The sequence below is a fragment of the Clavispora lusitaniae genome (genome assembly GCF_014636115.1).
Source record: "Clavispora lusitaniae strain FDAARGOS_655 chromosome Unknown tig00000038_pilon, whole genome shotgun sequence".
NCBI lineage: Eukaryota > Fungi > Ascomycota > Pichiomycetes > Serinales > Metschnikowiaceae > Clavispora > Clavispora lusitaniae.
This window is the reverse complement of record NW_027093976.1, coordinates 851920-864599: the sequence shown is the minus strand read 5'-3', so window position 1 is coordinate 864599 and position 12680 is coordinate 851920. Positions and strand designations below refer to the sequence as shown.

At 45.6% G+C, this 12680-nt stretch overlaps 6 protein-coding genes across 6 annotated transcripts; 2 read left to right on the top strand and 4 right to left on the bottom strand. All coding sequences in view use genetic code 12, as the record gives it.

Annotated features, from left to right (window-relative positions):
• Nucleotides 1-54: 54 nt before the first annotated feature.
• FOB63_001500 (uncharacterized protein) lies at nucleotides 55-738 on the bottom strand (the record flags this gene model as incomplete). The annotated part of the gene is made up of 1 exon (XM_002618386.2): nucleotides 55-738. The coding sequence occupies one exon, from the start codon at nucleotides 736-738 to the stop codon at nucleotides 55-57; it is 684 nt and encodes a 227-aa protein (XP_002618432.2).
• Nucleotides 739-1670: 932 nt separating this feature from the next.
• Nucleotides 1671-2432, top strand: RHR2 (glycerol-1-phosphatase; the record flags this gene model as incomplete). Its single annotated transcript, XM_002618387.2, has 1 exon — nucleotides 1671-2432. The coding sequence occupies one exon, from the start codon at nucleotides 1671-1673 to the stop codon at nucleotides 2430-2432; it is 762 nt and encodes a 253-aa protein (XP_002618433.1).
• Nucleotides 2433-2998: 566 nt separating this feature from the next.
• FOB63_001498 (uncharacterized protein) lies at nucleotides 2999-4021 on the top strand (the record flags this gene model as incomplete). The annotated part of the gene is made up of 1 exon (XM_002618389.2): nucleotides 2999-4021. One exon carries the CDS (start codon nucleotides 2999-3001, stop codon nucleotides 4019-4021), a length of 1023 nt encoding a protein of 340 aa, XP_002618435.2.
• Nucleotides 4022-4396: 375 nt separating this feature from the next.
• Nucleotides 4397-6283, bottom strand: GUT1 (glycerol kinase; the record flags this gene model as incomplete). The annotated part of the gene is made up of 1 exon (XM_002618390.2): nucleotides 4397-6283. The coding sequence occupies one exon, from the start codon at nucleotides 6281-6283 to the stop codon at nucleotides 4397-4399; it is 1887 nt and encodes a 628-aa protein (XP_002618436.1).
• A 1416-nt stretch (nucleotides 6284-7699) lies between these two features.
• On the bottom strand, nucleotides 7700-9130 carry UAP1 (UDP-N-acetylglucosamine diphosphorylase; the record flags this gene model as incomplete). The annotated part of the gene is made up of 1 exon (XM_002618391.2): nucleotides 7700-9130. One exon carries the CDS (start codon nucleotides 9128-9130, stop codon nucleotides 7700-7702), a length of 1431 nt encoding a protein of 476 aa, XP_002618437.2.
• An 826-nt stretch (nucleotides 9131-9956) lies between these two features.
• On the bottom strand, nucleotides 9957-11207 carry ECM331 (Ecm331p; the record flags this gene model as incomplete). Its single annotated transcript, XM_002618392.2, has 1 exon — nucleotides 9957-11207. One exon carries the CDS (start codon nucleotides 11205-11207, stop codon nucleotides 9957-9959), a length of 1251 nt encoding a protein of 416 aa, XP_002618438.1.
• Between the last annotated feature and the right edge of the window lie 1473 nt (nucleotides 11208-12680).

Below are 12680 nucleotides of genomic sequence, written 5' to 3'. Positions count from 1 at the left end.
ACTGGTACTAAACTATTTCCATTTCCTATGTCTCGATAATCCATTTATATATCCTCAATTGGTTCCCATCTGGTAGTTTGGTGTTTCAACCACCTTGTGATCTGCTGGATTAGCTGCCAGCTCGTAGATAGTGATCACAGGATCTTTTGAAAGCTCAGTAAACTCACCGCGTAGCTCGACCAGATGCAACCGACACTGGTCCTCATCATCGTACACATCCTTAACGAAAAGAGTCAAGTGTTGCACACCGGAGAAAATGTGCCGAGGCATATGGTGCTCCACAAAATCTGCATCTGACTCGACAACCTGGGGCATGTCGTCATCATCTTCGTCAAAGGCAACACCTATCTGTGGATGCTGCACAGTGAAATGCGGTTTGAAATCAGAAACATTGTCGAAATCAATCTGGGGACTGTTTTTCCAGATCTGGATCGTTTTGGGGCAATGGTGTGCACTTGTGCGCAAAATCACAGAGTGGAGCTTGACGCTTCCATTCAAGAATGGCACATGCAAAATGAGCTGCTCGTCTGCATCAGATTTGATCACTGGCTTGACTTCGTAGCGATGTTGTGGCGATTTGAAGAGCTTGGGTAAGTCGTCACGTGGGTTCTCAAGATTGAGCGCTGTGACTTGGGCCAAGTTGATTTTCAGATGGAGCAGCTGTGCTTGCGATGTTGGAATGGGCGGGACATGATCGTCTCCATTGGAGCCGTGGTGATGGTGATGTTCACAGGACATTTCTTGTTCTGACGCAGAATGAAGCTTCCACTGGAGATATTAATGTACAGGTAGGAGGTTAGGCTGCTGTGCAGGTCTATGAAGGATATGAGGAACTTCTGAGAACAAACACAGAGGCACGGATGCGGTACCTAACCACCTTTGAAACATTTTGCCCTTCGTCCGGCGGCTCTAGAGTAGGGGATATCAATAGAATGCCAGTGGTTAGGGGAGTGGGGGAGGTACGGATGTCCTATCGGATGGCCCATGCTGATTGTCTTGTGAAATGATGCAGAGTGCGCAGAAGAAAAAACCACCAACGATAAGGCCTTGTTCTTTCCCAAAGCGGAAGGACCGTTGTCTCCCATACAGAGTGTCGTCATTTCTTTTTCTCAGCTGGGCCCGTACCGCCTCCTGCCGGACCAGAATTGGCCATTTGACCTCCGTTCATTGGACGGACTGCACACAGTGACGTCATTACACCTCGACCGCCAGGCATCCGGCCATAAACACAAGCGCGTGCTACGTCATATTGAGTTCTTTGACAAAGCCGAAACAGAAAAAGAAAACAAAGCCTCCTAGACGGGCGCAGCGGGAAAAAAAACATCGCACGTGGGCCACAGCGAAAACATGGGCCAAAGTGCCAGGAGTTTTTCCTTTGAAGTCGTAAGAATATAGTCTCACGTGGTGCGAATAAAGTGGCCGGACTATGGAATTGAGCCCGTGATGGCGGAAAAATTTGGAGCGTCGGATGATGGGGCGTGCTTGTGTGCAGTGCGCATCAGTGCGGATCAATTAGTCCTTTCTTTTGAATAAGAAATGTTTTGTACATCACCAGATAGGCGCATGCAGGTAAGCAGAGGGATGATAAGTCAAGACACAAAAAATATATAAAGCCCCCTGTTTGTCCCTGATACAAACGGTATTCCATTCTGGACAAGCAAATTTCATCCATGACTGTCACTAAACAACCTGCTGTTTTCAACGTTCACGCTGCTCTTTTCGACTGCGACGGTACTTTGGTCAACTCCACCGGAGCCATTTCCGAGTTTTGGAGACACTTTGGTAAAACCAGACCTCACGTGAACCCAGAGGAAATCATCAGAACATCTCACGGCTGCCGTACCTTTGATGTCATTGCCAAGTGGTCGCCTGAAGACGCCATTGAAGAGCAAGTTACTGCTTGGGAGGCTTCCATTCCAGACACTTTTGGCGATAAGGCCAAGCCTATCCCTGGTGCCGTTGAGTTGGTGAAGCAATTCGACAAGTTTTCCAAGGAACAAACTGACAACAAGAAGCAAAGATGGGCTATTGTCACATCTGGCACTTTGCCTTTGGCCACCAAGTGGTTGAAGTTGTTGACAATTGAAAAGCCAGACACTTTCATCACTGCCGAGAAAGTCACCAAGGGTAAGCCCCACCCAATGGGCTACCAGACTGCCAGAAACGACTTGGGCTACGAAGACGCTTTGAAGAAGGTTGTGGTTTTCGAAGATGCCCCAGCTGGTATTGCTGCTGGTAAAGGTGCTGGTGCCATGATTGTTGGTATCTGCTCCACTTACAACCCGGAGAAGGTCAGAGAAGCTGGTGCCGACATTGTTGTCGACGACTTGTCTTCTTTCGAGATTGTCAAGTACGACAAGGAAACTGATGAGTTCACCGTCAAGGTCAGCGACTACCACTACGCCAACGAGGAATTTTTGGAAAAGGTTTAAGGGATATATATAGAGTGTCATAATAGAGAGATAAGATAATTAATTGTAGACAAACATTAAAGAATAGCACATCCAAGTGCTCATCCATCTCACGATGAATCAATTGGACTTTTAACAAATGGGAGCACCAATCGAAAGCTTCAAATTATCTGGAACATTAAGTTGGGTTGCAAATCTAGTACCACGCTTTCTGAACAAATCAATGAACTAGGTGAAGCAATTGAGTCTATTGATGATACGACCAATAATGTAGTTTCTAGCATCATATAAAATGTCTAGTCTGTGAAGTCTGTTACAAATCAGCTAAGTTGACTAGCGAATCTTGATTAGCGAATCTTGATTAGCAAGCCAAGCCACATAGAGTATTTGACTTTTTGATGAGATTCAGAAGTCAAGCCTTCGGCTTCTTCTTAGTCCAAATCATCATTTCTTGCTCAGGTGAACTTTCCTCAAGTTTCCGGTGTGTATGCAATTTACGAGTAAGATTAGATGGAAGAGAAACATTCAATCACCTGCATGCCGCACTTATTATCGGCTTCTGTTGACCATTAGTCCCAATTAGGCAAATGACTTTCATCAATTATTCATATTCCCAACTACAAGCTCTTCCCATGGAAACACAGAGAACGGCATTAATGCCGAAGAATCGGATCATTTCCGAGTCCACGGGTCTTTACAAGCTTCAGTTGTCGCCGCAAAATCGCAAAACTCCTCCCTCGCCCACAAAATCTACTAGAGGCCTACATGTCGCAGTGCCAATAGTTAAGCAGAAGCAAGAAACGGCACCAGACCGCAACGAAATTCTCCGCAAATATGCTAGCAAACAAGCCAAGTTGATGGAGTTGGAGAAGCTGGCAGAGCTTGTTCGCTTTGAAATTTTGGAGCTCCAGGCCCAGCTTGAAACGGAACTCAATAGCGATAGACCTGATGCACCTTTCCTCCAGGAAGACATTGCTCGCCTCAAGAAGAAGGTAAGCAGCATTTTCCAAAGCCCCAAAAAGGAGCAAGCTAATAGAGACTTGCCTCAACAGCCTCCCTTGGATTTTCCAGAATTTGCACCACAAAATAATATGCATATAGCTTCCCACAATGAAAAACAAGGTTTGGTGTCTTTAACCAAAACGCAGTCTGATTTCTTTCCCCCACCCAAAATGGCTCTGATGCACCAGCAATTGAAAAAGAAAACCTCTGGCATGTTTCCTGACCATGAGCAGTTGAAGAAAAAAGCGTCAAAAATATTTCCTGATCAGAACCAGCTCAAACAGAAAGCGTCGATGATGTTCAACAACAAGTTCATGACTGAAGTAAAGGGAAAAATGGACCAACAGCAGGCCGAAATCGACAAGTTCACTGAAAAGAGTTTTGGTTTCGCTCGCAACTTCATTACTTCACTCTCCCCAAAGAAGGAAAAGAGTCCGTTGGTTGAATCTTCTTTTATGTTTGATAACGTGGCTCCTGAAACCAGCATCAACAAATCTATCCTACTAAGCGAAGATGAATCGGAAACCTCTGTTCTTCACTTCCACGAAGATTCAATCATAGATCGTTCTATTGTGGATATTGATGACTACAGTAGTGAGGAGGAGTAAATATTTGAGTTAGTGTAAGAGAAATTGAATACCTGGGATCAAAATATGTCGATTAACGTAAAGTAAATGAAGAATGGGGCCCTTTTATCTTAAACTAACAACTAGTAGATTTTCATTGGTTTCACGCCCCTGCAACTCGGCAATAGTCTTGTGGACTGAAACAGAAAAGTTCAATTTCCAATTTATGATCATCATATTTGGCACGTTTGTTACTACTTTCAAGATGGCATTAAGTTTCAGTGGGATGTACATTGTCTATGAGATGCTTTGGAATGGTGCTTTATATAATGGAATGCATGAAATCTATAGGTATGCAATCGTCTTTTGTCCGTCAATATATTCGGCACTTGATGTGTCCCGAGTGGTTTGGTGAGATCACTCCTCATCTAGCCAGCCCTTTGCCCTCTCAACAGCCCGCTCCCAGCGTCTCCAGTTTTTTCTTCTGTCGACATCAGGAAGTTTTGCCTTGAAAACATTGGCCTCGTCATCCTCACCTGTCACCAGCTGGATCACATCTTCGAAATCCCTCCAAACACGTTCATTCTCATCTTTGAAGGAAACGCCAGCTGCGATAGCAGCGCCCAATGCGGTACATTCCGAAATGGCCGCTCTTTTAACTGTGACACACGGACCCAAAATGTCTGCTTGGATTTGCAAAACCTCTCCAGCTTTCGACATTCCGCCATCGACAGCCAACGTAGATAATGGCTTATCTTCATGTTGACTGTGCAAAGCTTCTTCCAAGAAATCTTTCGACCCGCCAGCATCTTCAGACATTGCTCTGAGAATGCCACGAACCTGGAAACAAACACCTTCAAGCGCAGCGCGAGCAATATGTGCCGATGATGTATACTGGGTCATTCCGAAAATGGTTCCACGAGCGCCACCATCCCAGTATGGCGCATAAAGTCCGGAAAAGGCTGGAATAAACACAACACCACCCGAGTTACTTGCTTGAGAAGCCAAAGGTCCAATGTCTTTGGCACTTTCAATAAGCTTTAAGTTATCACGCAACCATTGGATGATCGATCCAGCCACAGCCACAGAACCTTCTAGGGCATAATGAGGCTGGCCGTCCTCGCCACCCAAAGTTGGGAACCAAAAACCTAAGGTTGTGAGGGCACCGTTATTGGATGTTAAACGACGCACACCCGTATTGTACAAAAGGAAACAACCTGTTCCGTAAGTACACTTTGCAGAACCAGCCTTCACTGCCAATTGACCAACCAATGAAGCAGACTGGTCTCCTAAACAGCCACAGATAGGCACATTGTAAATTGTTTTAAGCATGTCATAGGCTTCTTGGGTGATTCTGTTATGGAATCCCAAGCTAGACAAGTTGGGCGCCACAAACAGGCCATAGAACTCCAGGCTCGATACGATTTTAGGCATGGAAATCTTCGATGGGTCGATTCCCCAAAAGTCTAGTAACTCATCATCGTAATCGCGAGTCTCCAAGTTCATAAACAGGGTACGTGATGCATTGGTAACATCGGTGACAAAAGTACGTTCTTTGGTTAAGTGGTAGATAAGCCATGTGTCCACGGTACCGAACATCAAATTGTCACCCTTTTCGTATAGTTCGCGAATGGTATCATCATTGTCCAACAACCAGCGCAACTTGGCTGCACTGAAATATGTAGAAAGAGGTAAGCCTGTCTTTTCTTTCATACGTGCTTTTGTCTCGTCATCCGTCATGTTTTCCAAGTGGTGCACGATTTCCGCTGTACGTGTGTCTGTCCATGTGATACCGTTGCTCAAGGGCTTTCCTGTCTTGCGGTCCCACACAATTGTTGTTTCTCTCATATTGGCAATACCGATACACTTGACCTTGTACTTGATCTTGAGGTCAGGGTTCTGGTTGATTTTGCGCAACGTGATAAGACAAGCCACAAGACACTGCACGGCGTTGGCCAAAATGTGCACAGGCATACATTCGACCCAACCTGGCTGAGGGAAACGCAAAGTAGGACCCACAGAGGCCGCATTGTTCTCGATTTCCACATGGTCCGAAATCAGAATGGCAACACCCTCGGCGGTGAAAATGGGTTCGTTGTGGCGCGCAAGCGAACTACGCCGCCGAAACTGGTCTGTGTTCAGCGACTCTGCCGGGGCTTCGGACGCTGACGTCAGGTACTCGATCTGGTGCTTGGCCACTTCGGTACCATCTTTGCTGAAAAGAATGCAGCGGGCGGAGGTTGTACCAATGTCAATGGTCGCCACCACAGGTGCCGATGGCGCGGTAGAAGAGCGGCGGGGCATACTTGAAGCACGAGTTAGAATAAGAATATATGGGGAGAAAAGTCTGGGGACTTTGGAAGGTGAAAAAAAGTGAATAAAAGTCCTAATGCAGCACCAAGTGCGATTACAGAGGCTTTTAAAACGGGGTTAGGATGTGGCTGAGAGCCAAGTGTATGAATAAATAATGCCAGGGTCAGCCGGCAGAAAGAAAATGGATGAAAAAAAAAGAGAAGTAGAGAGAATAGTTTGTGGATATGCGGGGTATTAAAAACAGGCGCGCCATCCTAGAGGCGGGCCAAAAAAATGTGCTTGTGTGCACACCGCAAGTGGGGCAAGCAATGGTGCGGCTCAATTGTTTGCTGTCAGCGCTCAACAGACGAGCGCAATACGCATTGTCGGGTTTGTTAGGCGGGACAAGGCTCGCGAACAAGCGAAAGATAAAGAAGAAGATAAGAACAGAGCGGAGAAAAGAAACACAGGGAAACAAACAAACAGAGCAAAAGAAGCAAAGACACAAGTATCATGCGGCCAAGTGGAACGATGAGGGACACATTGTGTTATTTTTCATGGTAGGCCCGGGATTTTTTTAAAGTTGTATGTGGGCCGGCAATGTCGAACGCTGAAGAAAATCTGCGGTTCCTGCCGACCGAAACGCGGGGCATTAGTGGGACTCGCACTAATATTGCGCAAGCGAAACCGGAATTGCGAGAGATGCGAGGCGGCGCATGTCCTGTTGGCGGGCGAAAGGTGTAGGTGTCCCGGATTATCTGTGACCTTCTGACATCATTGCATGGGTGTCTCGGATTATCTTACATCATGGCAATGGCCTTTCGGATAATCTGACATCATGTAGCTTTTCTTAGGGAATGCGCACCGAAGTACGTCAGGGCAGCACGTTGGCTCTCGCACAAAGAACAGAGCTTCAAACAGAACTCCGCCCCAAATGAAGACCCTGGTTTGGCGCCTTCTTTGCCTTGCGCACGGCTAGACGGGCGTTTTGTAAGCAATAAGATGGTTCTGTGTCTTGGAATTTCGTATTGCGAGTTTCCTTCTCACCTCACGCTAATGTGTCCATGAGTTATGCGCACGAACGTCCTTCGATGTACATTGAGTTCTTGATTATCTTCCATGCATGTTTGCTTTCGGATGTAATCAGCGTATGCGTTTTCACCATCTTTTCTGCTTCTGAGTCCCCGTCATCTCTGTTGGCAAGCTGGTGCTGACAAGAATTGCTTTCCACGGCACATCATGATCTTCTGGAAGAGGCTTCCTCTGTTCTAGGCTTCATGCTGTATCCATGGACCTCGTACTAATCTTTCCTTTACTCTGTCTTGGTAGAATTCATCCTCTGAGTATTGGTTTCTGTTTTACCCACCTTGATCTCGCTTATGTTTCTCTCCATTTACTTCATTGTTGTTTATTTATATGCTTTAAGTATCAAATCTGGTCACCATCTTTAAAATCGCGGCCACTCACGAACTCCAAGCCCTCTCCCTTATAGCTTGTCAACCCTGAAACCTCAACAAGAGCGTCCTCAGAGACAACGCCTCCATTTTCACGAACCCATTTTGTCCCCAACTCGAGATAGTACTTTCTGCATGTAGTAGGATTATCATTGGCCGCAGAGACACCGTTTTTCAACGGGCTGAACTCTTCGGAACGTTCAACCTCGAAACAACCAAATTTTTCCAAAGGTACAGAGGGGAAAACATCGAAAATAAACTGCTCTAATTTGATTCCATTAGGCTCGCTCGGCTTTGTGGGCTCGCCAGTCTCGAGATCAAGGCTAGGAATCTTCTTCTTCGCGATGTGGAATGGTAAGAACTCTTGAGATGAAATCCACTTCTCGAGCATGTTTTCAAGAAGCGACACAGAGTAATAATGGTTGACGATGTTGGCTGCACGCAAATACAACTTTTCCAGGTCTTCTGGGTCTGTTTTTTCGGCCAACGTCTGTGGAATTTCACTGTACTCGATAACACAGGGGCGATTGGCATTTTCATCCAATACAATAAGACCCACAGACTCGTTAGCGTCTCTTTTACGCACAACTTTCGTGGCCAAGTCAAAGTTTCTATCGATGGCGAAGCCCAAAAACACTGGATCAGCAACCTTCACGAGACAATTGTCAACGCAATACATATGGATATGTTTGATTCCCTTCGCTTTGATGTCACGCAAAATTCCCTCCTTGTGAAGGGCTTTGTACAATCCACCATTGCCATCGGGTGCTTCGCAAATAGAAGACTTTGATTCCAAGAGAATCTTGCTACCGTCCAAGCTGAAACATGGCAAAGTGCCCTGGTTAAAGAAGGTAATCTGCAGCAGCTTCAATCCAAAGAAATCTTTTTCTTTGAAAAACTGCTCGGTAGGTCCGCGAGTAGGACCAGAAGTCATGATGTACCACTGGATTGTGCATTCAGAGTTTTGGCCATTTTTCGCAACCGCCAACTGTTGGATCTTACGGATCTTATCGGCCTGGATCTCAAACAACGATTTCTTCGAGGGCAAGCCAATGTCATAGCATCCTTTAGGTGCCAGGGAACCCAAACGTGTGCCCTGGCCGCCAGCTAAAAGTAAAACAGCCACTTCGTTACGGGAAATCGCATCAAGGCCGGATTCACACCATTTCTCTAGCTGCGAAGCATCTTGGTCGATGGAAGATGCCAGTGAAGAAGCAGGGAGCTGGCCAAACTTCTTTGAGGCAGCGCTGGCAGAAAATTTGATCGCGTTCTGAACTGTTTTCACTAGATTCACCGGATCGTCAATTCTATCGAGTTGCGCTTGAAACTTTTCCTGCTCCGTAGCAGGCAAGTCCGAATACGCTTTCACTATATGATGCTGGTTTGCCTTAACGAAAGAATCCATGGTGGGCGCAAAGAAGAGTTCTGGACGTGATTCTATTAAAAGCAAGCTATTTAACTGATTCGGAAATAGCCACAATAGTGCGCCGGCATACGCGAGATGCACGGGTGTATACTCTTCAAGAATAAGCTTTGCAAGTGTATCGAAAGGGCAGTGGCACTATTGAATACGTCCAAATGAAACGTTATTTACCGGTACAGGTGCAGTGTTATGGATGGACATGAAATGCCAGAAATGTATTAGCTATACATTAATTGACACGGTGTGTAGAAGTATATGTGCAGGCAGGCACGCAGGCGCAGTGGATCTGGCCTTATATGATACCAAGAAAATATTATTACAGGAGGAAAGAGGAGTGAAAGCGTTGGCTAAGAGACTGAGTAAATTTAACTATATCTCAATACCTCATTCAACTTTTTACGCCGAGTTTATTCCATTTTGCTTTTCCAGCAGATATTGAAGAGAACCAAGTCATCACATGCTTTGTGCATTCTCTTCGCACACATTTTTCAGTATTCTCGATTCGGACAAATACGAGCGCCAGGAAATACATGCATGACAGCGAAGTAATGAGCATTCTATTCCTTTGAAAAGATTACGAGTAGGCATGAGGTGGGATATCTGTCGATTCTTTCAAAAGAGAATCAAAGCAATGTTGAATATAACAGCATAATGTACTTGTTACCGTTAAGTACTTGTAATCGAACTAAGTAAAATAGGGCCCTACAGCTGGAAAAAATTACGCTTTGTTAATCCATAATTCAAAATGTGTATTCAAATGAGGAGAGTATAGTGACTCTCGAGATATAAAACCAAACCAATTCAGGACCTAGATCAAAAGAGCCATGCCTGCACCCACAAGAGAAGAAAGAATCATACCTGGAGCCAAGTATGAAGCACCGGACTTCTTGGAGGAGGATGAGGAGGAAGAGGATGAAGAAGACTTTGAAGATGAAGATGAAGAAGACGAGGAGCTCGAGTTCTTGCTACCTCCAGTAGCCGAGGACTCTGCCGAGGAAGACAGCAAGCTCTTTGGGTGAGAACAGTTGTAGTTGTGGCCCTTGATCTTCTTGTTCGAGTGCAACTTGTCGAAAGCATCACAGGAGAAATCCTCGGATGTGGATGTAATGGAGAAGTCACCATCAACTTCCTTCAATTTTGGCAAGGAAAAGTTACCAAAGTCACCGGACATGGAAACGGCTCCCGAAACAGTCTCCAAGTTGTCAAGGTGGATTTCCTCCAACAAGGAGTTGTTCAACATACGGAACTCGCCGTTGATTTCGGTCAAGTTGTTGAAAGACAAACTTTCCAAGTTGTCGTTGGCATAAACCAGCAACGACGAGCCAACGGAAGTCAAACTGTCGAAGTCGGCAGAGTCAAAGCTGTTGTACGCCAAAAGGAACGAGCTGTTGACAGATTGCAAATTGGCAATAGAGATTTCACCAACATCCTGGATGGTCAAGTTCGCAGCCCATACCAAGCTGTCCAACTTAACGGTTGCATTGTCACTGTTGAAAGACAAAACCAACGAGTCGGAAACAGTGTGCAAGCTCAGCAAATCGATGGAAGTGATGTTCTTATTATTGTTGACGTTCAAAAGATCGATTTCTTTGAAAGCAAGCAAGTTGTCAATGCTGGACAAAGCCGTGTCGGACAATGTAAGCGACGAGACATTGGCTAAGCCAGAGTTCAAGTTCAAAAGAGCCAACGATGGCAAAGAAACGAACAGCAATTGTTTGGCCAGCGACAATTTGCTGAAGTCGACGTTGTGCAATTGTGTCAATGCATCGAGCGACAAGGATCCGGTGATGTTGGACAAACCAGCCAAGTTAATGGCGGCAACGGACGATGAGTTGAAAATGTCAAGATCTCCTTTGATGGTACCGACAGAGCTCAAGTCCAAGTTGGCATCGATCCCGTCACCGGAGATCTCGATAGTGCCATCCAAGGTAGGACAGGCGTTCAAAGCCTGGACACCAGAAGCATCAGTGACAGTTGTGGAGAACGAGCATTTTTGTGAAGACGAGTCTGCCAAGACAAGCTTGGCGAGCACAGCGACAAGAAAAGGCTTGATCAACATTGGCAGCGAGTGAAGTGAGAGAGAGAAAAAGAGGAAAAGAGTGGAAGGCTGTGCAAGAAAGGCTGAGAAAAGAAAAGATGGCACACCAGAAGGTAAAAAGACCACCGCAAAAGACCGTCTGGCAAGCCGGCACGTATGTGTCTATGTGCCGAAAGGTAAACAGACGCAGGTGGCGCGCCTAAACCTGCGGCGCGTGCCGTTTTCATGCCTGAACGCGATCGCTGTCCCTGTATACGGCTACGCGTCGCCTAAAGGAGCTTGGGGCAGTGCCTTCGGCTGCAGGGTCTGCCTTAAGTGGGGCCATGCAAAGCTACTGTCTATGTTTTGATTAGGAGCGGAACACGCGGGCCCGTTAACTCCGGCTCTTTAGGCCCGCCCCGTTCTGTCTCTTCGCAGTATGCCTCGATCTTGGCCCGGTGTCAGTGTTATTGTTGTTGTGCACATAGAAGCTGGAATGTTTGCGCTGTTATGCACAAGGGTCGGGTTGCAGCGCTCGCGCATCTTTGTTAGGAGATCTCGCATGTCATATCTGGGTGGACAAGGTTCTGGACCGATGGGCACATTATTGGTATTTATTTTTCCCTTGTACGAATCCACGCTGTTTTTCTGCGCAGTGCGAAGATTAATCGTCTACAGAAACCGTGAATATTACGGTGGTACATTGGGAGATTGCCATATGATGATTATGAGTGTGTGTTTTTGATTTTTTTTTTTTGTCGATTATGAGTGTTTGTGTGTCGGATGGCTCTTGACCTATTTTTCTCGTGTCGGAAGGACCGCCAGGGGATGCAGAATTTTCCAGTTCCCAAAGCGATTGTTGCAGATGGTCTTTTTAGCTTTCTTAGTGCACTTTGTAGAGATCTGCCAGTATTTTGTAGGCATTATTTTTTTCGTGATGATCGTGGTGCGGGTGCCTACTGATGGGATCCTATTGTCTTCTAGCTTCTCTCGGGAAAACTTTCTGAAGTAACTTCAGGCATACATCATAGCCTGCACTTTTTTCATAACCAAAATGCACCAGTATGGTGAAAGATGAAAGTTGTGATTCAAAACGCGGAAAATCGAATGAGGTGTGGTATCATTACACTATTTTCAACTACAAACCTTTTATTTGACAACTTTTTTTCTGTTTCTGGAAAAATTGAAAAGCTTTCACCTATTCACGACAACACGTGCTCTCGCTTCAATTGTTTACTGGTTTTACTACGAATCACTTATTGGGATTAAGAACTCCTTCTAAAAACAGTAAGAGCGCGAAAATCTCAAGGCTATGCATGAGCGATAGTCTGGCTGGTTTCTTTTTTAATTCGTCAACATGGCAATATTCGCCTTCAGTTCATGTTACATGTGCTACTGTCTTTTCGTCACTTGTAGCCACGGTATTGTAACACATTTGCCTACTGGCCATAAAATCTACCACAATAACAGTAATTATCAAATGTGAGCCTCCCTTTCTGAGAATAGGTTTACAGT